Source organism: Triplophysa rosa, linkage group LG6 (assembly GCF_024868665.1).
Source record: "Triplophysa rosa linkage group LG6, Trosa_1v2, whole genome shotgun sequence".
Taxonomy (NCBI): domain Eukaryota; kingdom Metazoa; phylum Chordata; class Actinopteri; order Cypriniformes; family Nemacheilidae; genus Triplophysa; species Triplophysa rosa.
Window position 1 is genome coordinate 4,743,618 of NC_079895.1, and position 26,321 is coordinate 4,769,938.

The 26,321-nt window shown below is 40.1% G+C and overlaps 1 protein-coding gene across 1 annotated transcript in view; it reads left to right on the plus strand.

The window, feature by feature from the left end:
- Window positions 1-20,229, plus strand: part of ttn.2 (titin, tandem duplicate 2) — a 159,458-nt gene extending 139,229 nt beyond the window's left edge. The window contains exons 207-231 of the mRNA XM_057335761.1: window positions 43-336; window positions 433-711; window positions 807-1,106; window positions 1,201-3,267; window positions 3,348-3,650; window positions 3,747-4,052; window positions 4,146-4,436; window positions 4,526-4,825; window positions 4,913-5,218; window positions 5,368-5,670; window positions 5,768-6,049; window positions 6,148-6,741; window positions 6,847-7,137; window positions 7,232-7,531; window positions 7,614-7,916; window positions 8,030-8,332; window positions 8,456-9,040; window positions 9,148-9,453; window positions 9,557-9,856; window positions 9,949-10,524; window positions 10,636-10,941; window positions 11,149-11,742; window positions 11,883-17,675; window positions 17,760-18,056; window positions 18,923-20,229. Coding sequence (XP_057191744.1) covers window positions 43-336; window positions 433-711; window positions 807-1,106; window positions 1,201-3,267; window positions 3,348-3,650; window positions 3,747-4,052; window positions 4,146-4,436; window positions 4,526-4,825; window positions 4,913-5,218; window positions 5,368-5,670; window positions 5,768-6,049; window positions 6,148-6,741; window positions 6,847-7,137; window positions 7,232-7,531; window positions 7,614-7,916; window positions 8,030-8,332; window positions 8,456-9,040; window positions 9,148-9,453; window positions 9,557-9,856; window positions 9,949-10,524; window positions 10,636-10,941; window positions 11,149-11,742; window positions 11,883-17,675; window positions 17,760-18,056; window positions 18,923-19,221 — 15,878 coding nt within the window. The 3' untranslated portion in view covers window positions 19,222-20,229. The remainder of the gene's footprint in view (window positions 1-42; window positions 337-432; window positions 712-806; window positions 1,107-1,200; window positions 3,268-3,347; window positions 3,651-3,746; window positions 4,053-4,145; window positions 4,437-4,525; window positions 4,826-4,912; window positions 5,219-5,367; window positions 5,671-5,767; window positions 6,050-6,147; window positions 6,742-6,846; window positions 7,138-7,231; window positions 7,532-7,613; window positions 7,917-8,029; window positions 8,333-8,455; window positions 9,041-9,147; window positions 9,454-9,556; window positions 9,857-9,948; window positions 10,525-10,635; window positions 10,942-11,148; window positions 11,743-11,882; window positions 17,676-17,759; window positions 18,057-18,922) is intronic.
- The last annotated feature ends 6,092 nt before the right edge of the window (window positions 20,230-26,321 follow it).

The following is a 26,321-nucleotide window of genomic DNA, read 5'->3' on the forward strand; positions in this document are numbered from 1 at the left end:
TTTGTAAAAAATATCTACAGTATACCTATATTTTTTCTTTAGATCCTCCTGGCACACCTAACTGCATTGATGTTACCAGAGACTCTGTAACACTTCAGTGGGTACCACCTAAACGGGATGGAGGCAGTAGGATTGTGGCATACAGTGTGGAAAGGCGTCAGGGAAGAGGTCGTTGGCTAAGATGCAATTTTATTGATGTCAGTGAATGCCAGTTTACTGTAACAGGCCTTGCTGCAGGCGACCGCTTTGAATTCAGGGTAATTGCCAGGAATGCTGTTGGAACAGTTAGTCCACCTTCTCAGTCATCTGGCTACATCATGACCAAAGATGAAAGTGGTATGTACATCCAAATCCATTTTTAGACATTTATTGGTGTACATTTAATATATTTTGTGTAACATATGCTGGTTCTAAAAATCAAAACATTTTCAGTTATTCCTGAGATTGAGTTTGCAGCCGAGAAGACCCTCACCATTAAGGCAGGAGAAAACATTAAACTCAACTGCAGTATAAGTGGCCGTCCTGTACCTCAAGTGATTTGGTATAAGGATGGAAAGGAAGTTGACAAGATGCTGGTGGACATCACAACTGTTATTGGATCAAGCTCACTCTTCATCCGAGATGCTGACCGCAATGATCGTGGTATCTACACAGTTGAGGCCAAGAACAGTTCAGGCACAACAAAAGTGGATGTTCTGGTCAGAGTACAAGGTAAGTTCATGTTAATATATTTTGATGTGAACATGGAATGGAAATGTATTTATGTGGCTCTAGCAGATTTCCAATGCTATTGTGGTGTCATTCAGATACCCCTGGACCACCTGAGGGCCCACTGCGCTTCACTAATATATCTACTGAGAAAGCAACTCTTTGGTGGAGCCCACCTGAAAATGATGGCTGTGCACCTATCACTCATTATGTGATTGAGAAGCGTGAGACATCCAGAATTTCATGGGCACTTGTAACATCCAAGTGTGAAGCCTGCTCTTTCAACGCCACAAAACTGATTAAAGGCAACGAATATCAGTTCCGTGTGTCGGCTGTCAATAAAGTTGGTGTGGGCAAGCCACTAGAGTCAGATCCAATCATAGCTCAGATGCAATACAGTAAGTAAAAAATGGTTGTTGTTGAGCAAATAATTTGCTAATACTGTACATGTGGTTCTTTAATCTTAAACATTCTTATTTTGAAATCTCACAGCGGTACCAGAGGCTCCCGGGACACCTGATTGCACACATGTGACAGGAAACAGTATTACTCTATGCTGGACAAGACCAAGACATGATGGTGGAAATGAGATCAAGCAATACATTCTTGAAAGGCGAGAGAAGAAGAGTTTAAGATGGGTGAAGGTTTCAGCAAAGAGACCAATAACTGAGCTTAGGCATAGAGTAACAAATCTTACAGAAGGTAATGAATATGAGTTCCGTGTTATGGCTGAAAATGGTGCTGGAATTGGACCTGCAAGTGGAACGTCGAGATTGTTCAAGTGCAGAGAGCCAACAAGTGAACCCAGTGCTCCAACTGCTGTAAAGGTCATTGATTCCACCAAGACATCTGTTACCCTGGAATGGACCAAACCTGTGTTTGATGGTGGTTTGGAAATCATTGGTTACATTATTGAGATGTGCAAGGCAAGCCTTGAGGAATGGCACCGAGTCAACAACCAGACATGTATCCATACCAAGTACACAGTAACAGATTTAGAACCTGGTGAGGAGTATAAATTCCGTGTGTGTGCAGTCAATGGTGCTGGAAAGGGAGAAACCTCTGAGACACCAAATGTAGTACAAACAGTTGATCGTCTGACATCACCAGAAATAGATATAGATGCAGACTTCAAGCAGACACATGTTGTGAAGAATGGCGGAACAGTCACTCTTCACATTCCCTTCCATGGAAAACCAGCCCCCCTTGCCACATGGACAAAAGCAGATGGAGAGCTTGGTGTAATGGCAGATATCAATACTACAGAAACATTCAGCACTTTGACGATTGAGAATTGCATCAGGTATGATGCTGGCAAGTATACGCTGTCTCTTGAAAACAACAGTGGCCGTAAATCTATTACATTAACAGTAAAAGTGTTGGACACACCTGGGCCACCAGGGCCTCTCTCATTCAAAGATGTGACAAGAGGTGCTCTCACACTCATGTGGGATGCCCCAACTAATGATGGGGGTGCTCGTGTCCATCACTACATTGTTGAGAAGCGAGAAGCGAGTCGCTTGAGTTGGCAAGAAGTCAGTGAAAAGTGCACACGCCAAATCTTGAGAGTGACCAACCTTGCTGCAGGTGTAGCATACTTCTTTAGAGTTACTGCTGAAAATCAGTATGGCAAAGGTGAACCATATGAAATGACAGAACCTATTATAGCCACAGAAGAGCCTGCACCACCCAAGCGACTGGACATCATTGATACTACATCCTCAACTGCCACCTTAGTATGGATGAAGCCTGAGCATGATGGTGGAAGCCGCATTACTGGGTACATTGTTGAGACTAGAAAGAAAGGCTCTGACCATTGGGTTGTTGGTGGTCAAACCAAATCTTTGAAAATGGTTCTCGAAGGCTTGGTTGAGGGCACAGAATATGAGTTCCGCATCAAAGCCCAGAATGAAGCTGGTGTTAGTCACCCACGAGATGCCTTAGCCTCTGTAATTATAAAGGAACCTCGTATAGAGCCAACAGCAGATCTTAGCAGCATTGATAAACAGCTCATCTCTTGCAAAACTGGAAATTCCTTTACCATTGATATTCCAATCAGTGGCAGACCAGTCCCCAAGGTCACATGGAAACTTGAAGAGATGAAACTCAAAGAAACCGACAGAATATCAATTAAAACCTCAAAAGACAGAACCACTTTATTGGTTAAGGATGCCAAGAGAGGTGACAGCGGAAAGTATTATCTCACTCTTGAGAATGCAGCTGGATCAAAGACGTTCACAGTTACCGTCATTGTCATTGGAAGACCAAGCCAACCAACTGGACCTGTTGAAATTTCTGGAATCTCATCTGAATCCTGTGTATTAAATTGGGGAGAACCTGCAGATGATGGTGGGACGGACATCACCAATTATATTGTTGAGAAACGGGAATCTGGATCCACAACATGGCAGGTTGTAAATTCAAGTGTGAAACGGACCACTATAAAAGTAACTCATCTGACCAAGTACATGGAGTACACGTTTAGAGTCTCTGCTGAAAACAAATTTGGTGTTAGCAAGTCGATCGATTCTCAAGCTATTGTTGCTGAGCATCCATTTGGTGAGTACATTATGTATTATATGAACTTGTAACTGGTTAATGAAACAGACCATGATACTAATATTTGATTTTGATTTTAGTCTCACCAAGCCCACCAACTCGCCCAGATGTAGTTTCAGTGTCTGCTAACGCCATTTCTATTCGCTGGGATGTGCCATATCATGATGGTGGAAGCAAAGTAACTGGATACTTGATTGAGAAGAAAGAGCGTAATACCATCCTGTGGGTGAGGGAGAACAAGATTCCTTGCCTTGAATGTCACTACAAGGTCTCCAATCTTATCGAAGGCCTTGAGTACCAGTTCAGAGCATATGCAATGAACATTGCTGGTCTGAGTAAAGCAAGTGAACCATCAAGACCAGTACTGGCTCTAAATCCAGTTGGTAAGTTTCTTGTTACTTTTTTGCTATCATGAATACATGCAATTGTTTTGATTAATGACTATATATATATGAAATTATTTTTGTTTGCATTTTTAGATCCACCTGGCAAACCAGAGGTTTATGATGTAACAAAAACCTCAGTGTCTATTAGATGGTCTGTGCCATTCAATGATGGTGGCAGTAAGATTGTTGGATATGTTGTTGAACGCAAAGCTACCAGTGATGATAATGAAGCTCGCTGGTTAAAGTGCAACTACACTACAATCACAGAAAATGTCTTCACCATTACATCACTTAGTGAGGGAAAAGCCTATGAGTTCTGTGTTATTGCCAAAAATGGTGCTGGAGTCCACAGCATGCCATCAGAGTCGACAGGACCCATTACATGCAAAGATGAATATAGTAAGACATTTTTAAATGGTGTACAAACATACAGTTGTACAAATTATAAATATTATGAATCTATTTTAATACACATTTTATTATTTATTTTAGCTCCACCAAAGGCTGAGCTGGACAGCAAACTTGTGGGTGAGACTATCACTATCAGAGCTGAAGCAGACCTTGTTCTTGATGCTGCAGTTGGTGGAAAACCAGAGCCCAAGGTTTTCTGGTCCAAGGGTGATAAAGAGCTAGAGCTTGGAGAGAAATACTCACTAACCTACACCAGTACAAGAGCAATGGCCATCATTAAGTCATGCGATAGAAATGATACTGGAAAATACATCCTCACTGTGAAAAATGCTAGTGGAATCAAAACTGCTGCTGTCAATGTTAAAGTGCTTGGTAAGAACAAATTAAATGATATATGGTTGTTTAAGTCAAAATACCTGGAATGCCTCGACATTTTATGAGAACATATTTTTATATTTTAGATACACCTGGACCACCTGAGGGTGCAATCACAATTAGCAGGGTGACAGAAGAAAAATGTACAGTTTCCTGGAATATTCCTCTGGAGGATGGTGGAGATACTGTCACTCATTATATTGTTGAGAGACGCGAGACCAGCAGACTCAACTGGGTTGTCATGGAAACTGAATGCAAAACTCTGTCTTGTGTCAGCACAAAACTGATAAAAAACAACGAGTACATTTTCCGGGTCAGAGGTGTAAATAAGTATGGTCCTGGAGTACCCCTAGAGTCTGAACCAGTTATCGCAAGAAATGCATACAGTAAGTATTAAAGTATAAAGTTAATTGTATTATGGTTTATTCATGACAACTCTGAGTCTTGGGATTTATTTGTGATTTATGTTACAGCTGTTCCAACACCTCCAGGAGCACCAGAGATTACTGCTATTGGAAAAGAACATGTCATCATTGAGTGGCTGAAGCCGGAGAGTGATGGTGGTAGTGAAATCAAAAACTACCTTGTGGATAAACGTGAGAAGAGCAGCGTTAGATGGACAAGAGTAAACAAAACATACACCATTTATGATATACGCCTCAAGATCACTGGTCTCCTTGAGAGCAGTGATTATCAGTTCCGTGTTGCAGCTGTCAATGCTGCCGGAACCAGTCTTCCAAGTGATGCATCTCAATATGCCCACTGCAGGGAGCCAACATGTGAGTACTAATAAGTAACTCCCTTTGGGTGTATTTAATGGAGCAAATTATTTTAGTTGTCCATGCCAACAAACAAGAATTGTCTGAAAAATACAGCATGTGCTTCTAAACTCTCTACTAAATACCTACACTGACCTCTCATTTCACAGATACCCCAGCGCCACCATCAGTTCCTCGTATTACATATACCACAAAGCATAGTATTAGAATCACATGGACCAGACCAATGTATGATGGCGGATCTGATGTCAAAGGCTACATTATTGAGATTCTGGAGGAGGGAACAGAGCAGTGGTACAGAGCTACCCAAAAGATCTTGAGCAGTACTGAATACACTGTAACTGGCTTGACAAGTACCAAGAAATACTGCTTTAGGGTGGCTGCTGTCAATACAATGGGCACTGGAGAGTTTAGTGAAGGCAGTGTTGAGACCGCACCTTCAGAGAGAGTTGGTAGGTTTTTTAAAGGTTCACAGCTATCGTCACTTATACTTTAGTGAGATGTTGACATGCAGTTACTAAATGAAATCTTGTATGGTTATCTTTTCAGAAATACCTGATATTGAACTACCTGATGAATTGAAGAAAACTGTTTGCATCAGGGCTGGCAACACTTTACGCCTTCATGTTACTACAACTGGCAGACCTGCACCAGTTATTACCTGGAGAAAGCCTGGAATTGACCTACAGTCCCGTGGCTTCATAGACACTTCAGAAAATACTACAACTTTAATAGTGGAGAAGGTGCATCGCTATGATGCTGGAAAATACACAATTGAGGCAGAAAATCCATCTGGCAAGAAAGTAATAACTATACTTGTTAAGGTTTATGGTGAGTAAAGATTAGTAACAGTTATAAATAATCATGAACAAATTAATTTAAATTAAATATAAATACCCTTTAAAACTTAACAAATGATTTTTTTCTAGATACTCCTGGATCATGTGGTGCAGTAAAGGTTAAGGATTACACAAAAGAATCTGCTGTTATCACCTGGGATGTGCCAACTATTGATGGTGGTGCTCCCATCAACAACTACATAATTGAGAAGCGTGAGGCTTCAATGAAATCCTACAAAACAGTGACAACAGAATGCAAAAAGACATTATACAGAATTACTGAGCTGGAAGAAGGAACACAATACTTCTTTAGAGTATTGCCTGAGAACATATATGGTATTGGAGAACCTTGTGAAATTAGTGAACCAGTACTTGTTTGCGAAGTTCCATCTGTTCCACAAGATCTGTATGTTATTGATATCACCAAGTCTACTGTCATTCTTGGATGGGAAAAACCATTGCATGATGGTGGCAGCAGACTTACTGGTTTTGTCATTGAAGCCTGCAAAACTGGAAATGACCGCTGGTTGGATGTTGCCCATGTGAAATCGTCTGTTCTGCAGCACACAATTGTTTCACTATATGAAAATGAGCAATATCTCTTTAGAATCAGAGCTGAAAATAGCAGAGGTGTCAGTGAACCAAGAGATATTATGACTCCTGTGACAATACAAGAACAAAGAGGTAAGATATTATCAGCAAAAATCAACAAGAACAAAGGGTTTACATGTTTCTTTACTGTTTGAACATTGTTTGAAAATTAAATTGTATTTCCTATTGTCTTTACAGTCATGCCCAAGATTGACCTGGCTGGCATCCCTCAAAAGATTGTCAATGTGCCCGCTGGTAAGCCAATTGTGCTCAACATTCCCATCAAAGGCAGACCTGCACCAGTCTGCTCTTGGTTCTTTGGTGGAGTCAAGATGAAGGACAAGCTTGACCGCATCAAGATTGAAACGACTGCTAAATTCACCAAACTGACAGTCCGTGAAACAACAATCGATGACACTGGTGACTATACTCTGGAAGTAAAGAATGTCACAGGAACTGCAACTGAGGTCATCAAAGTTATCATTCTTGGTGAGAAACATTTTACTTTTCCTAAAGTTTTTTGTTTCTCCAATGTACATTTAAAGGGTGTTTGAAAATGACCAATCATGTATTTCTGCCCTAGATAAACCTGGAGTACCCGTTGGGCCTATGAGAATTGATGAGGTTGACGCCACATCTGTTACATGCAGCTGGGAATCACCAGAGAAGGATGGAGGTGCAAATGTCAGTGGCTATGTTGTTGAGCAGCGTGATGCTCATCAACCGGGATGGCTGCCTGTCTCTGAATCTGTCACAAGACCTACATTCAAGTTTACCAGACTTACAGAGGGAACTGAATATGTATTCCGTGTAGCTGCAACAAATCGCTTCGGCATAAGCTGTTTCCTGCAGTCTGAAGTTGTTGAGTGCAAGAGTGCCAAAAGTAGGTTATTTCCCCTCTAATGCCTAATTTGTTTTAATGTTTTTAGGGCAAATTATTAAATGTATCTTTTGCCTTTTTGTAGCTGTACCTGGAGCACCCAGCACACCTGAAATATTTGATGTGTCTCATGATGGCATGACTCTAACCTGGAGAGCGCCTGAGGATGATGGAGGTTCCTCTGTGGCCGGCTACATTATTGAGCGCAAAGAGGTTGGATCAGACAGATGGGTTCGCATTAACAAGAATCCAGTGACAATGACAAGATACAGAGCCACAGGACTTATTGAGGGTCTTGAATATGAGTATAAAGTGACAGCCATCAACTCTAGAGGCACTGGAAAACCAAGTGCAAACTCTAAAGCTGCTATTGCAATGGACCCTATCGGTGTGTACCAACATGACCTTGAAAAAACACATCAAGATGTGTTACATTTAACATAACATTTAAGACGGTACCTCAATATACATGCTTAATACATTAAATTGTTTTTTAAACAGAACCTCCTGGTATTCCACTGAACCCAAGAGTCACGGACACCACAAGAACATCAGTTTCACTTGCTTGGTCTCCTCCAGAGGAAGAAGGAGGTGCAGCTGTTACTGGTTACCTGATAGAGATGCAGAAGATTGACCAGGTCGAATGGACAAAATGCAACACAACACCAACAAAAATCTGCGAATATACTTTGACCCACATGCCCCAGGGTGCTGAATACAGGTTCCGTGTGATGGCATGTAATGCTGGTGGAGCAGGAGAACCAGCTGAGATCCCAGGAGTGGTCAAAGTTACAGAAATGCTTGGTAAGATCAAAGATCTAAAACAACATATGTAAAATAAACATTTATATTTCCTGCATTGCTTTGAGTTTGAATGTTTGTGACAGTACATAGTTGCGCTGTAACAGCTTGTTATTTTGCTTTCAGAATATCCTGATTATGAACTGGACAAAACATACCAGGAAGGCTACATTGTCAGACAAGGTGGTGTCATCAGACTGTCTGTGCCCATCAAGGGCAAACCCTACCCAACATGCAAGTGGACAAAGGAAGGCCGTGACATTTCTCACAGAGCTATGATTGCCACCAGCGATGAACGTACTGAGCTTGTAATCAAGGAAGCCCACAGAGATGATACTGGCACCTATGATCTTGTGCTGGAGAACAAATGTGGCAAGAAGGCTGTGTATATTAAGGTTAAAGTTATTGGCCGTCCAGATCCACCTGAGGGTCCTCTTGAATTTGACGACATTCAAGCACGCTCCGTAAGAGTAAGCTGGAGACCACCCTCAGAGGATGGTGGCTCTGATATTCTGGGTTACCTTGTGGAGAGGCGGGAGGTGCCTAAAGCAGCTTGGTACACTGTGGACTCACGCGTGGTTGACACATCACTGGTGGTCAAGGGGCTGAAGGAAAATGTTGAATATCACTTCAGGGTTTCGGCAGAGAACCTGTTTGGCATCAGCAGATCCCTAAAATCGGATGAATCTGTTACCCCGAAAACTCCTCTTTGTAAGTATTTTTATCATGTAATATTTAACTTTCCAATTACATGTTTAATAACATACAATTATGTCTATGTATATAATGTTTTATTTATGTATTTGTTTTGGGTAAAGGTCCCCCAGAACCTCCCAGCTTCCCTCCAGAAATCATGGATGTTACAAAGACCACAGTTGGCCTTTCTTGGTCAAGACCAAAGGATGATGGTGGATCTCGTGTCACTGGATACTATGTTGAGAGAAGAGAAGTTTCCACTGAGAAATGGGTTCGTCATAACAAGACTCACATCACAACAACAATGTATACTCTCACTGGACTCATCCCTGATGCAGAGTACCAGTTCCGTGTGGTTGCTCAGAATGATATTGGTCAGAGTGAGCCAGGACCTGTATCAGAGTCAGTTGTATGCAAAGATCCATTTGGTAAGTAATCAGCCTCCCGTATCCCCTTTAATCAAACTTTTAATTCATCCTAATTAAGAAAAGGTGAAATATATGCTAAATTCTTCTTTTGTGGTTTTAACAGATAAACCAGGCCAACCTGGTGAGATTGACATAATCTCTATAGCCAAGGACTGCATAACCATTCATTGGATACGTCCTGAATCAGATGGTGGAAAAGAGATCCTTGGGTACTGGATTGAGTACAGGCAGTCAGGTGAAAGTGCCTGGAAGAAATGCAACAAAGAGCGTTCAAAGGACAGGCAGTTTACCATGGGTGGTCTCATGGAGGCTACAGAGTACGAGTTTAGAGTGTTTGCTGAGAACGAAACTGGACTGAGTAGACCAAGAAGAACCGCCATGGGTATTAAAACCAAACTGAGTGGTAAGTCAATACAATGTTTTTGAAAGTATATATCTGAAGTGGACATTCAAAAAATTATGGATGATCATTTAAATATTCACTTTTTTCTGCAGTTGGAGAGGCTCCTTGCCTGAAAGAGGAGATCAAAGAGATCACCACTAAACTAGGAGAATCTGGAACATTGACGTGCCAGATTATTGGTAGACCTCTTCCAGAAATCAGGTGGTACAGATATGGAAAGGAGCTAATCCAGAGCCGAAAATACAAGATGAGCTCTGATGGCCGAAACCACTCTTTAACAGTATTAACAGATGAACAAGAAGATGAAGGCCTGTACACATGCAGAGCTATCAATGAGGCAGGTGAAATTGAGACCAGTGGCAAGCTCCTGTTGCAGGCTGCACCACAATTCCACCCAGGATTCCCATTAAAGGAGAAATACTACTCAGGTTGTGGAACAAGCCTGCGTCTCCATGTTGTCTACATTGGTCGCCCTATTCCACAAATCATGTGGTTCTATGGCAAGAAGCCTCTGAATCCATCAGAAAACGTCATCATTGAAAACACAGAAAGCTACACTCACTTAGTTATCAGAAATGTCCAGCGTAAGACAAATGCTGGAAGATATAAGGTGCAAATGAGCAACAAATTTGGCACAGTGGACACAGTCCTCCGTGTTGAGATCCAAGGTAAAATTAAATCAAATTTAATCAATGACATATACTGATCTGCCAATGTAAATATATTTATACACGTACATGTGTTAACCAAAGTAACAAATACCTTTCCTGTCCTTTTAGATAAACCTCTTATTCCTGAAGGACCAGTCATTGTTGATGCTCTCTTGAAGAATTCTGTGATCATTAGCTGGAAGCCACCAAAGGATGATGGTGGATCAATGATCACAAATTACATTGTAGAGAAACGTGAAGCTAAGGAGGGTGAGCAGTGGCATCTTGTATCATCAGCCATCTCAGGAACCACATGCCGTGTTCCAAACCTCATTGAGAGTTCTGGATATTACTTCCGGGTCTCTGCACAGAATCAGTATGGCATCAGTGAATCGCTTGAGATTCCTTCTGTTGTCATTATCAAGAGTCCATTCGGTAAGTTTCATTGTTTCAAGTATAAGTGCTTGGAGTAAGTCTAAAAAAAACTGTATTGTACATTTTTGTGACAGATTTAATAAAAATACATATGTTTACAAATATCTGAAAATAGATATAGAACAAATTACAGAGAATATCACGATAAATGTGAGGTTAAGTTTATTCCTTTTTCTATTTTTATCTATTACAAAACCGATAAAACAGAGAAACCTGGAGTCCCGCAACAGCCTGTTGTCACTTCTGTAACAAAAGATTCATGTGTCGTTTCTTGGAAACCCCCAACCAGCGATGGAGGGGCTAAAATTAAGAACTATTACCTTGAGAAGAGAGAGAAGAAACAGAACAAATGGATTTCTGTTGCAACTGAAGAGATTCAGGAGACATCTTACACTGTTAAAGGCCTTCTTGAAGGTTTTGAATATGAATTCCGCGTCAAATGTGAAAATATTGGTGGAGAGAGTGATTGGAGTGAGATTTCAGAACCAGTCATACCGAAATCAGACACAGCTCTTCGTGCTCCATTCTTCAAGGAGGAATTGAGAGACATGTGCGTCAAATATAAGGCAAATGCAACCTTTGTCACTAAGGTTATTGGACATCCCAAGCCAGCAGTTAAATGGTACAAAAACGGTAAAGAGATTTTACCCGATGGAGAGAAAATAAAGGTACAAGAATTCAAGGGAGGCTACTACCAACTTGTTATCAGCAATGCTGATGATAATGATGCCGGTGTCTACCAGATTAGAGCTACTAACCAGCTTGGATCAATTTCCACAACTGTGGCACTAGAGGTTGAGGGTAAGTATTACTGGTTGTTTGTTATTATCATATAATTTATTTAAACTGGATACTTGAATAATGTTTTGTCTGTGTCAATACATATTCATAATACTATAATTGATATTTTGATATTAAATTTTGTCATGTTTTTTTCTTAGTACCTGCCAAGATTCATTTGCCATTACATCTTCAAGGCATGGGAGCTGTTCACGCCATTCGTGGTGAGGTGGTTACCATCAAGATTCCAATTAGTGGCAAACCTGATCCTGTAATCACATGGCAAAAGGGACAAGAGATGATTAATAATACAGCGTATCATCAAGTAATCATCACAAGATCATTCACCTCCTTAGTTTTCCTAAAGGGAGTGCAAAGAAAGGATTCTGGCTACTACATAATTTGTGCCAAAAATCGATTTGGTGTTGATAAGCAGACAGTTGAACTTGATGTTGCTGATGTCCCTGATCCTCCAAAGGATGTCAAAGTTAGTGATATTGGCAGAGATGCAATCACCCTTACTTGGACTCCTGGAAATGATGGTGGAAGTGAAATTATCAATTACATTATTGAAAAGTGCCCTACCACTGGTGACAGATGGATTCGTGTGGCTCAGACGTCGGAGTCCCAATACACTGTGGTGAGCCTCTTTGGCAAAACAAAATACCAGTTCCGCGTGATTGCGGAGAACAGATTTGGCCGGAGTGGTCCATCTGCACCAACAGATCCTGTGACAACAAAAGAAGACAAGTTAGCCATTAGAAACTATGATGAAGAAGTGGATGAAACAAGAGAGGTTACAAAGGAAGAGGCACCACATTCTAAAGTGAAAAATGTTCCTTCTCTGTACAGTATCTCTGAGGAGCTTGCTCGCAATGGACAGTTTGGCATTGTCCATCGCTGTGTTGAAATTAGCTCCAAGAAGACGTTCTTAGCTAAATTCATCAAAGTTAAAGGTGCTGATCGAGAGTTGGTTGCAAGAGAAATTGAGACACTCAATATTGCAAGACACAAAAACATACTGTATCTTCATGAATCTTTTGATAGTCTGGAAGAATATGTCCTGATCTATGAATTCATGTCTGGTATGGACATCTTTGAGCGTCTTGGTACAAACTTTGACCTCACAGAGCAAGAAATTGTTCGGTATATGAGACAAGTTTGTTGCGCTCTGAAGTTCTTGCATAGTCATAACTATTGTCATTTCGATATCAGACCTGATAACATTGTTTATTCCACAAGGAAGAGCAGTACCATTAAGATCATTGAGATGGGTCAAGCCAGGTTGCTTACACCTGGAGAAAACATCAGAATCCAGTTCACAGCCCCTGAGTTCTATGCACCTGAAATTCACAACAGTGATTTTGTGACCACTGCCACTGACATGTGGTCTGTTGGTGTTCTTGCATATGTTCTCCTTAGTGGACTCAATCCATTTGCTGCTGAATCAAGTCAAAAAAGGATTGAGCACATCTCAAATGCGGAGTATGTGTTTGATAGTGAAGCCTTTAAGGAAACCAGTCTTGAAGCTATGGACTTTGTCGACAGGCTGCTGACTAAAGACCGCAAACTGCGTATGACAGCCTCTGAAGCTTTGGAACATCCTTGGCTTAAGATGAAACTGGAACACGTTAGTTCAAAGGTTATCAAGACTTTGAGACACAGACGATACCACCAGACACTGGTGAAAAAAGAATGGAGCACAGAAATTTCTGCAGCACGTCTTGCATATGGTGGTGGCTACAGAAACCAAAGAAACATTTTGATTGGAAGAGTCAAAGTTGGACATCCTGAACAAGGCTTGAGAGCAGGTCCAGTCATGCACGGCTCTGCTGAAGAGGGTGGACATGTCAGATTTGTCTGCTGCATTGAGAATTATGACCGAAACACAGAAGTGACCTGGTACTTTGGTTCTCGCAAAGTGACAGCAAGTCATAAATATGAAATCAACTATGCTAATGGATTTGCAAGCATCTATGTTAAAGACATTGAAGAATGTGATGATGGAGTATACAGATGCAAGGTATTCAGTGAAGACAGAGAGGACAATGCTTATGCCGAGCTGTTTGTTGAGACTGTTAGGTCCCATCGTGAATACTATCTGGGACGCTCACTCAAAAAGCCAAAACGCAGAATTGACAAAACCAAACTTTTGCAGAGGCCACCTGAGTTTACTCTGCCTTTGTACAACCGTACAGCATACATTGGTGAAGATGTTCGCTTTGGTGTAACCATCACAGTCCATCCAGAGCCAAGTGTGACATGGTTGAAGGCTGGGCACAGAATCAAACCAGATCCTGCTAAATACACATTCACAAGTGACAAGGGTCTTTATCAGCTGATGATTCACAATGTTGAGCTTAGCGATGATGCTGAATACACTGTTGTGGCAAACAACAAGTTTGGTGAGGACAGCTGCAAGGCACATCTCACTGTTACACCACATAAGGTTGTTGAAGACACCATGAGACCAATGTTCAAACGTCTCTTAGCCAATGTTGAGTGTGTTGAGGGGCAAAGTGTCCGCTTTGACCTGAGAGTATCAGGAACTCCACCACCAACTCTAAAATGGGAGAAAGATGGCAAACCTCTTGAGTTCAGACCACAAGTTGAAGTGGTTCAAGAGGATGTAGATTATCATGTTTTGCACATCAGAGAATCCCTCATTGAGGATTCAGGCACATATAGAGTCACTGCAACAAATACAGCTGGATCAGCAACTTGTCAAGCTACTCTCAAGGTTGAACGCCTAACATACACAAGGAGAGAGTTCAAGAGTGAGGAACAGAGGCAGAAGTATGTACACAACCAAATAGAAAAGACTCTAAAGATGGCACAACATTTTTCCAAGGCAGAAGTTATTACACTTAATCCTGTAGCACAAGAAGCTTTGAAGGAAGCTGCTGAATTATATAAGCCTGCAGTGAGCACCAAGAACGTGCAGGGTGAGTTTGACATCTCTGACAAAGAAGATCAAGAAATAAAGAAAATGAAAGAGGAAGACAAGAGGATACGCATGCCTTATGAAATCCCTGAAGCACGTGCACATGATCCATCTGTTCTCAGTGACGATAAGGTGATCAAACACTTTGTGCCGCTATCTGATATGAAGTGGTACAAGAAGCTTCGTGACCAGTTTGAGATTTCCGAGCGCATGGAAAGAATTGTTCAAAAGAGACAGAGGCGTATTCGTCTTTCTAGATGGGAGCAATTCTATGTCGTGCCACTGCCCAGAATAACTGATCAATACAGACCAAAGTGGCGCATTCCAAAACTTACACAAGACGATTTAGAGACCATTCGACCTGCAAAGAGATCACCATCTCCCGCGTCAGAACTGTCCTTCAGACAGAGAAGGCGTTCACTTGGAGATCTCTCAGATGAGGAGCCCGTTGAGGATTACATAGCACTGAGGGGATCTGAAAAAGAAAGACAAGAGCTTGAAGATGAATTAGAACTTGGATTTTCTGCCTCCCCACCCAGTGGAAGCCCTGTCCGCTTTGAGCTTTCTGCACTGCTCCATGCATCACCTAGGCCAGTTCAGAAAACTGAAGTAAGAAGCAAGGTGGAGATAAAACATGTGACAACAACAGAGCAGGCACGGGGGTCTCCTCCTCCCATTTCCCATTTCATGAGGAGGAGGAGATCCTTATCTCCAACATACATTGAACTGATGCGTCCTGTCTCTGAACTCATCAGAGCACCACGTGCACGTGTCTCATTAGAGGCTGAAGGTGAAGTCATTGAAAGAAGATCACCTACCCCTGAGAGGACACGTCCTCGTTCTCCAAGTCCTGTATCCAGTGAGAGAAGATCATCCAGATCCTCCTCTAGATTTGAAAGATCTGCTAGATTTGACATCATGTCTAGATATGAGGCAAGAAAAGCTGCTCTTAAATCTGAGCGCAAGTACCAGGTTGTGACACAGCAACCCTTCAGCCTTGACCATGCTCCTCGTATCACAGTAAGAATTCGTTCTCACCGTGTACCATGTGGTCAAAATACTACATTTACTTTAAATGTTCAGTCCAAGCCAGATGCTGAAATCCAGTGGTTCCACAATGGACAACAAATCCAAGAGAGCAGCAAATACCAATTCACAAACATGAGTGGAGTGCTGTCTCTCCAGATAAATGATTGTCAGGTGGAGGATTGTGGAACATATCGTGTCCTCTGCACAAACATAAAGGGTGAGGCCTCAGACTATGGAACTCTTGATGTTTCAGGAGGTGCTTTTACTACATACTCCTCAAGACGTAAAGATGAAGAGACCCCAACACCATTTGTACCTGAAATTACAAAAACAGATTATTATCATACAACATCCATCAGAGCATCTTCTGCCTCACAGACTCATTTGGAGATCAAAGAATCTAAAACTAAACTGACAGAGAGACATGAAATATCTGCTTTTGAGCAGTATGAATCCCAAAAGCTTGCAACATCTCCTATTAGATATGCATCCACTGAATACTTATCATCAGCTTCATATTCATCATCTGAAAGATTTACATCTGAAAAACATGTATCATCTGAAACCAAGGTGAAAGAATTAACAGCATCTGTAGTGTCCAAGAAAGCTAAAGCTAGTGTTTCAGCTAAAATACTCACAAAACCACAGTCTTTAACTGTATCTAAGGGTGACTCTGCACGATTTGTCTGTGATATTGATGGTGAGCCAGCACCAAGTGTCAAATGGATACATGAAGGAAGAACAATTGTCTCGTCACACTGTGTACATGTGGCAACAACGCAGTACAAGTCCACATTTGAAATTTCCTCAGTTGAGCATTCAGATGAAGGCAGCTATACTGTAGTTGTAGAAAATTCTGAAGGAAAGCAAGAGGCAAGGTTTACTTTGACTATTCACAAACCAGCACCTAAGGAGGAAGTGAAAACACCATTACCCTCATTCAAGTCACCAGAACCCTCTGTGAAATCTCCTGAGCCTACTGTGACATCCTCTGTAGCATCAGTTAAATCTCCGGAGCCTTCTGTGAAATCATCTATGCCATCAGTTAAATCTCCAGAACCCTTAGTGAAGTCTCCTGTGCCATCAATTAAATCCCCAGAGCCTTCTGTCAAATCACCTCTGCCATCAGTTAAGTCCCCAGAGCCTTCTGTGAAGTCACCTGTGCCTTCAGTTAAATCTCCCGAGCCTTCAGTGAAATTGCCTATGCCATCAGTTAAGTCTCCAGAGCCCCAGATTAAATCACCAGAACCCACTGGTTTTAAGTCTCCCGAACCTCGAATAAAGTCCCCGGAAGGTATTAAATCACCATTCAGAGTAAAATCACCAGAGCCAATCACCTCTCCACAGAGGATAAAGTCTCCGCCTCCTATTAAGTCTCCTGAACCAACCACTCCTCAAAGGGTAAAGTCTCCAACAGCCCTGAAATCACCTGAGCCAATAACTTCGCCACCCAGGGTAAAATCTCCACCCCCAATGAAGTCTCCGGAGCCAGTTACCTCCCCTCTGAGAGTTAAATCTCCTACAGGAATTAAGTCTCCTGAACCAGTCACCTCACCTCTGAGAGCCAAATCTCCACCAACAGTCAAATCTCCTGAGCCAGTCATGTCACCTAAAAGAGTTAAATCTCCACCCCTGTCAAAGGAAGCACCACCAAAGATCATTCAGCAACTCAAAGCTGAAGCTTTTGAAGACAAATTTAAGATGGTCTGTGTAGCTGAGAGCTCTATCACAGAGGTTGTGTGGTACAAGGATGGCAAAAAACTGACTCAAAGCAGTCGTTACCAGATTCAAACATCTGCTGATGGAACTTGCTGTTTCTATATATCTGATGTTTCGGAGAGAGACCAAGGCGAATACTCCTGTGAAATTATAAGTGTAGGGGGAGCAGTGGCAAAATCATCATTTTCTTTTGTTGGCCAAGTGTTTCAAACCATCTACAAAAAAGTAACTGCATTTGTGTCTACACACAAGTCTGTTAAAGGTAAATTTATTTTTAAATAATCATAATAATCATATTTGTTTATGACTCTTCAACTGCAATAATGAATTTTTTATTGCTTTTTAGAAACTGTGTCTTCCCAAATACATGGAGGAGCTGAAATGCTACTTAAGAGAGGGAGTGCCACTGTTAGCAGCATGCACGAAAGTTTTACTTCAAAGTCCGTCCACATGGAGAGCACAATGCAAGAAACATCTTTTAGCAGTTCCGCAATGGCTGAGATGAAATTTGAAACTATGTCAATGTCCAGCATGTCCTCTATGACGTCTGAGTCAGTATCTGCTATGAGCACAAGCAGTATAATGTCAAGTCACTCACATGCTGAGGGAACTACAATTAGAGGAGCCCTCCACAGTGCTCAGGGTAAGAATCATTTTTGACCAAGAATAAATAAGCATTTTGTTTGCACCAAGCGTAAAAGTCAAGTGTGTAATTTTTTGGAGGATCTATTGACAGAAATGCAATATAATATGCATAACTATGTCTGCGGAGGTGTAAAAAGACCTTACATAATGAAGCATTATTTTTTATTACCTTAGAATGAGCTATTTCTATCTACATACACCACGGGTCCCCTTGCATGGAATTCGCCATGATGTTTCTACAGTAGCCCTAAACCAGTGTTACTCAACTCTGGCCCGCGAGATCCATTTTCATGCCGAGTTTAGCACCAGCTCTGATAAAACGCACCTGAACAAGCTAATCAACGTCTTCAGAAATAGACACGTTCAATTTAATGCTGGGTTGCACAGATTGCTTGGCATATTACATTTAAATACAGCGAGAGCGATTGAAATGCATACAGAGCAGTCTGCACTTGAATCGCTGTCGTGGTACTTTAAAGTCATACACCAATAGATTTGCGCAACGCTGCATCACATTAAACACATCTATTTCTGAAGATGTTGATTAGCTTGTTCATGTGTGTTTTATCAGAGTTGGGGCTAAAGGGAAAATGGATCTCTCAGGCCAGAGTTTAGAACCACGGCCCTAAATGGACAAACTGCTCTCCTTCGGCACAGAAGCAAAAACGTGACAACATCTTAGTGCTGTGTAGTGCTCTTAGGGAGGCGTGGAGTGAGCTGTTAATTGCATTTTGCAACCTCACCTCTAGATACCGCTAAATTTAATACACTGAACCTTTAAGGAACTATCATAAATACTTATAAATTATTTGGACAAGCTTTATCACATTAATAAGTATAATTTTATTCATTTATATTTCATAGGCTCAGCTCCAAGAATTGAGGCTCTTCCTGAAGATATCAGCATTGAAACTGGAAAGGTTCTAACCGTAGCCTGTGCTTTCTCTGGAGAGCCCTCACCTCGTATTGAGTGGTCACGTGGTGGAAGGACACTGCCTAGTGAGGAAGAGAGCAGCAGGTTCCATATTGAGACCACAGAGGACCTGACCACACTCATCATCACTGGTGTGAAAGAGAGCGATGCTGGAGCATACACACTCAGACTTTACAATGAGCATGGATCTGACACAGCAACTGTTACCATCAGCATTCGATCAAAGTAAAAGTGAATACCATAATTTTTACCCCCGTTCCCTCATTAAGCGACTTTTTTGTATTTATTTAATGAACAGAAAAAAATCTTGATAAGTACCTGTTCCTGTAAATATAAACTATTTTTATACCAAACTTGACATCAATTTATGCCAAAAGGTCTAAAGTTATTATAGAATGTGCCATATTGGATAATTATGACTTCGGATTTTTGATCCATTTTTCTGTGACGTGTACATAATGTATATAGCCGAATTTAACGGTTATGGAAAATGTATGAATTGTTATTTATAACAATATGAACTGAAACAAATGGAACTTAATGTTTATCAGGAGAAAGTTTCACATGGAACGAATACCCTGTTAAACCTGAAACTAAACTCTGTGCCTCAACAGTAAGTTGAAGTCTTAAGATTGCCTCAACAGGTAGAGAGGCTCCCTGTTGATGTTACACTAAATCTGAGAGACAAAGTTATACCTGCACGTTCACACGTGCAGTGGTATTACCATACTCTTATGCATTGTTACTCGAATATAAGACCTTGAGTGCTGTTTGCATTATACCCTCATGTAAGCAGGACAACTAGGTCTTGTGTTCAGACTGATTATGTCATAAAACCATTTTAATGACATGCTCAAGGTGCGAGCGGCCTGCACTTTATGAGCAAAATGTTTAATGTGCTCTGTTACTGGCAAGGGACTGCTTGAATAGACTTTAAAGATTAACATCACCTGGCCACTAAGTAAAGTATATCTTGCACTTTCTTGCAGAAGCAGAGCCTCCTCTAGGAGGTTTGCTTTGGTGCATTGTGTGTTTGTGTGTTAGCTTTAGAGTACACCTAGTCAGTTGTCGGGCAATCAAGAAAGTGTGCCACAGCGACACCATCTGCTGTGCAATGGAAAAGCGGTTTAGTGTCTAAATGCCCTGCACTTTGGTTTGATTTTATGTAGAATTGTAGTATTATCTATATCTGCAACCTCCTTGAGTATTAATGATTCAATAAAGCATGTTCTCAGCACAATAATTGTCTTGTCCTTCAGTTGTGTCATTATGTGTTATTTATGGGGTGCAATCATTTGTTTCGATTTTCAAACTACATATGTATTACTATAGTGATTGTAGGCACATTTATACAATACGTAAATACATAGATGATACAGCACTTTTGATACATAAACTCAATAAGAAAGAAAAGGTACAAATCAGAAAATCAGCAAGATAAATCAAAGTATTAATTGGACAATCTTTATTGTGACATATCTTAAATGTCCGTCTCTTATTAGAAATGTTGAATTTTATGTTCTTTCCAGTATTAAAAAAATGAATTTACAGAATTTACAGACAGAGATTTTAATCATGGAATCAACGTCCATCCATGAAATTATATTCTTACATACGCTGATGGTTATTTAAAAAAGTGAACAAAACCATAGTTTAACATCCTTATCAGCATGTCAGAAATTCTCCATACTCGGGTACGCCATTCAACATTACGCTGGTCCCAATTTAACAATACATCTGTAAAAATACTGGATGTATTCACAGTGTGAAATATATCTTATGGTCATCATCATGTAAATGTAGAGCTATTGTTGCAACTATTAGTTCACGTTGTAGCATGAAGGGTGAGTTACTATGGCTAACAAACATATCATGAAAGTTACCTGGGTGTATACAATAAACGGTTGAGGTTATCCGCTACTTATCTTTACTGTTAAAGGCCCAGTGTATGAAATTTAGCGGCATCAAGCGGTGAGGTTGTGAATTGCAACCAATGGCTCACTCCACCGCTCCCCCTCCCTTTCGATGCACTATGGCAGCTCTCACAAGACTAAGATGTCGTCACGTTTTCAATTCTTTGCTAAAGGAGATAACGTATTTAAAAAATATGCTTTGTAGAGCAGTTTGTTTATTAACCTTTTAGAGCCTGAAGTGAAAATATGCTGTTTTCACACATTTAGTTTTTTTGACTGTTTTGACTTGCTCTTTACGGCGTGATGACCTCAAGATTGTCACAAAATGCACTCCCATGTACCCTTGTGGACTCGTGCCTAGTGTACAAAGTGCGGACTCGGTCCACAAGACCGGAGTGTGCCATTTGGGACAGGGCCTATAAAGGCATACGAGTGAATGGTGGAGCTGCAGTTTTCTGGATAAAAACACAACATCGTTTTCAAAAGGAGACATTCAGAGCTATTTTAAAACAAACCAAAGTAAGCCAAGCCACAGAACATTTTCTCAATTGCCAATGTTTAATGATGGCATTTTTTAATAATTTTAGTAATCTATACATGTCTAAGCCATGTTTTCCTCAGTGTTCATATGTAATGCATTAATGCATTATTTTGTCAGGTCAGGTGACAGAAGCAACAGGTGAGGAATATATACTGAAACAGATCAGCTGTGAAACATCTAATATTTATAACAGTACGTTATATTGCAATATGTATATGACAATCCTCGCAAGTCTTGAAATAACAGTTATAAAGCGAAAATAGTTTATTTATGAATGCCAGAATCAACGCCCTGATAGCACACATACATCTGGTTTACGTCTATTTGACGTCTGCATTTACATCTGCAAGACATCTACAATACATCGTTTGCTCATCTGCAATACGTCTCAGAGATGTCTGCTGTCAGACGTCATATAGACATCTAGAAGATGTCTGTAAGATGTTTATGATTTAGAATGGATGTACAACAGCTCTTTCTAAGATGTTTAGCAGATGCTTTTAAGCAGCAGATCTCCAGATCTTTAGCAGACGTATTACAGACGTTCAGACGTCTCCGAGAAGTATTGCAGATGAGCAAACTATGTATTTAAGATGTCTTGCAGATGTAAATGCAGACGTCAAATAGACGTAAACCAGATGGATTGTGCTATCTGGGCGTACAGAATTGTGTGAACACAGAACAACAGTAGGCTAATAATAATAAAGTAGAATAATTAAAAATATATAATGTTGAACAAAGCTGACAGTGTTAGACATTTTATGTCTTATCATTTAAAATTATTTTGTTGGTTAAGCTACAAATAGAATCTAACTCAGCTAAAAAATGACAATAAAGAATTATTACATGAGTATTTGCATTTATGTATAAAGAATAAAAAAGTTACAGCGTATTTCATCTTAAAGTTTGAGTTGCAATATACAAAAATAATATTACACGTATTATATAAGGGAATGTAATAGGAAAATCATTTCAGTGCGTTAATCATCGCGCTCTCTCTCTCCCACTCCGAGGGCAGCCTGCACCGCCAGGGTGCGTGAAACATAATCTTATTTATCTTATTATTTATATATTTCGTTACATCCATGGCCATAGCAGTATAAACTAATCTAGATTACCCTTCAGTTTTTGATAATAAAATAAAAAAATCATCTCAATGCGTTAATCATCTCTCTCCCACCCCGAGGGCAGCCATTGCACCGCCAGCGTGCGTGAAACGGGTAAAACCTGACTTCTAATGCACCAAACAAATCGAAGCACTATAACAATATTTTTGTGTACATTTTTATCATTTGTGTGTTTTTAATTTGTGGAAAAACTGCCTCGGTCGTTTAGCTGAAGGCACCGCGACGGTCTCCTTCCTTGGGGTCCTTAGGGGAGACCGATTTGCCATGGTGCCTCTCAATTCTTATTTGTGCATCCTCGTTTCCTTTCCTCGCGTCTTAGCTCCACTCCTTCAGGATGCGAGGGAAGGGAACAAGGACAAGAAGCGAGGACGAAGGCTGCGTTCGCAATCGCATACTCGATGAGTGGGTACTTAATTTCTGTAGGTAACGTTACGTACTCAACGGGGCTAAATGGGTACGTACTGTTTTCCCTGAGTGGGTGTAGTATGAATGCGATCGGTCAAAAAAGTACAGCTTTGTTTAATTTTATTTGGAAAAACGGCCCGCATTATCTAAACAGAAACGTATTTTGTAATTTGTTTGATCAGGGTGGCTTAAATGCTATTGACTTTGAAGATTCTAACATTATTTTTTAAAATTAAATGGATTCAAAATTGTACTAATGATAAAATGTGGTACTATATCCCCAATTTTTTTTTATAAAATTGGCGGCTTCACTTTTCTCCTTAATTGTAACTTTAACATTAATAAACTTCCTGTTAAGTTATCTCATTTCCATAAGCAAGCTTTATTATCTTGGTTATTGGTATATAAACATAATTTCTCTCCCCACAAATGCTTAATTTGTAACAATACAGATATTACATATAATAACAAAACGATTTTTATGGACTATTGGGTGAAAAATAATATTTTGTTGGTGACACAGTTATCTCATAATAACGGTCATTTACTGAAGAATTCTTAAATAAGTTTCAACTTCCTATATCGACTAAAGAGTATGCAATTGTCTTTGATGCTATACGCCCTCCATCCTGTTGTTATTGATTTTAATATAACTCTTGATTTTACTTTAAAACTACAAGGCGTTGGTATTACTGACAAGAAGTGTGACAACATTTTTCTGAGACGAATAAGTCGGTCACAGAGGATACCCTTGGCTAAAACCATTTGGAGCTCAGTCTTTCATGACATTGAATGGGAGAAAGCTTTTATGATTTCTAGGAAGTATTGTGTCACCAGTAAGATACGTGAAGTTTCATTTAAAATTATTCACTGTATTTACACAGATTGTTAAAAGATTTAAAAAATATAACCTGTGCTTTTTGTAATATGGATGATGAAACTATTTTGCATCTTTTTTTTGACTGCTTTTGTACCAAGTTATTTTGGTTTGATTTTAAGGTATTTTTTAGGGAGATTTCTGGCATTGACATTGTTTTGGATGCTAAAAATATTTTGTTTTTGTATGACAAACCTTTAGATAAAAAATCATTTTTGCTTAATCTATTTATTATTTTAGGCAAGTTTCATATTCACAAATGTTGATGGTCAAAAAAGACACCAAACTTTACACATTTTAAATTTGAGTTCTGTCAATATTTTGAAACATTGAAGGGTGTAAGGAACACTAAAGCTAAGAGAACGGTGGACTATTGTAAAGCATTGAATTTCAATTTTTACAAAAGACCTTTTATTATTATTTATTGTATGTATACAATGTTGTTTGTTAGTCTGAATACCCCTTATATAGTTTTCATTATCTTTTTGTCTTTTATGCTATGTTGTTGTTATTATTGTTATTTTTTGTATTTGTCTCATGTATCTGTTGTTGTTAATTAAGCATCAATAAAAAAAGAAAAAAAAGAATGCGATCGGCCGTTGTCCGCCATATTGATGATCTTATCTGTTATCAGGGTCAGTTGTGGCCTACTGGTTAGAGAGTTGGACTCGTAGCCAGAAGGTCGCTGGTTCAATTCTCAGTGCCACCAGGAAATGACTGAAGTGCCCTTGAGCAGGGCACCCCGTTTGCTCTGCAGTGATAACTGCCCACTGCACCCTACTTGTAAGTCGCTTTGGATAAAAGCGTCTGCCAAATGAATAAATGTAAGTCTGTTCGTAATGTACAGCGTCCCCTACTGGACAAATAAGTAAAAACGGGCGTAAAACTGCCCCTTCTCAAATCTAGCGGCGGGGCAAACCAACGGCTCGCTACACACGGCCCCCCCCCCCCCCCCTTTTCGAAGCACTACGGCTGAGGTGCTGTTTACTTTACACTAGCCAGCATTATGTATATATTGTATTGCATTTCTGCAAATAGATCATCCAAAAAATTACACACTAGACCTTTCAGTATTTTTTTTGCATTGCTAGCTTTTAATAGCAAATAGACACATCCCAGTTTCTGAAAATAGCATTAAAATGTTAACATTTACACATTAAAACTGAATTTGCTGTAGCGCTTTCATTTATGTTGACTGTGATAATTATGTATGTGTTGGGTGGAAAAGTTATTTCATTACAATATATTTGGTTTAAAATCTAGCTATTCTGGAAATCTTTTAAAGGGATCCTTATCTCTTCAGATGCAATATCTTTTTAGGGAAATACACATTTAAGAATACATCATTAATATAAATCTAACTAAGAAATAAATAGAACATTGCAGCAAACCAGTTTAAACACTGGGTGGCAGTGTAACATTAGTTATATATTAGCATAGACATGGTAGAAATCCATTCACAAACTACATGTTTAAAATATGGCAGCGGCTAGTGAAATGAATCGTAATGTAATTTTGTAAGAATTACAATCAGGCGCTAGAAGAGTACCCAAATAGACCTTCTTTCAGCCAATAGAATCACTCGGGGTCCTGAAGGGGACCGAATTCGAGACGGGACTCTCGATACCTCATGACGCCGCATTGGCCGCTTTGCTCCGCTGCTGAGATACGTCAATGACGCCGCAATATTGGTGAGGGCAACAGTGCACTAAAAGCCCACTGAACCCAATGGGAGAGCTGCGGTTTTTCGGCATTAAAAGCATTTACATTTAGTTTTATAAATGTAAATGCACAATAAAAAGCACAATAACGCTTACAAAGACTTGTGAAATAAGGCATAATATATTGCCTATGACATAATGTATGGGGTAAGTTTTGTGTAACCCCTTTTTGTGTAACTCTTTTCTAACCGACCATGTGACAGGTCTCTCCCAATTTGCTGCTGCTGGGGCCACATTTTGAATATTCATGTGTAGACATGCTGACACCCAAGAGGTCCAGTTGCTCCTGTCTGTCAGGTGATATGTCATTCTGTTTTGACAGAAGCAGATGAGATTTTGGGAAGGTATATGGCATTATATCTTGAAGCAGTGTTGTTTTGTAACTGTTAACATAATGTATTAAAGACCAAAATATTTATTTTTATAGTTCCGTAGCTGAGTAATTACTATTCTTTATTTTAAGTTAGTCAATGTATCTTAAACACCAGAGGCACACTGTAGTGTCATTGTCTATACAGCTGTCATTTATGCTACTCTATTAACAAATGTGTTTCCCAGGTGGTTTAACCCTATAAAATGACCTTATTTTGACCCAAAATCAGTGCAGCCAGAAATTGTAGGTCCCAGTATTAAACCTTCATGTTTAGGTTCCCTTTTTATTTAATGAGTCACTCTAGAGGCCTCTCTGAGTCCAACATTCCTGCTCTCCTCCCCCACCCATTTTAGCTCCTCTACCCAAATATAT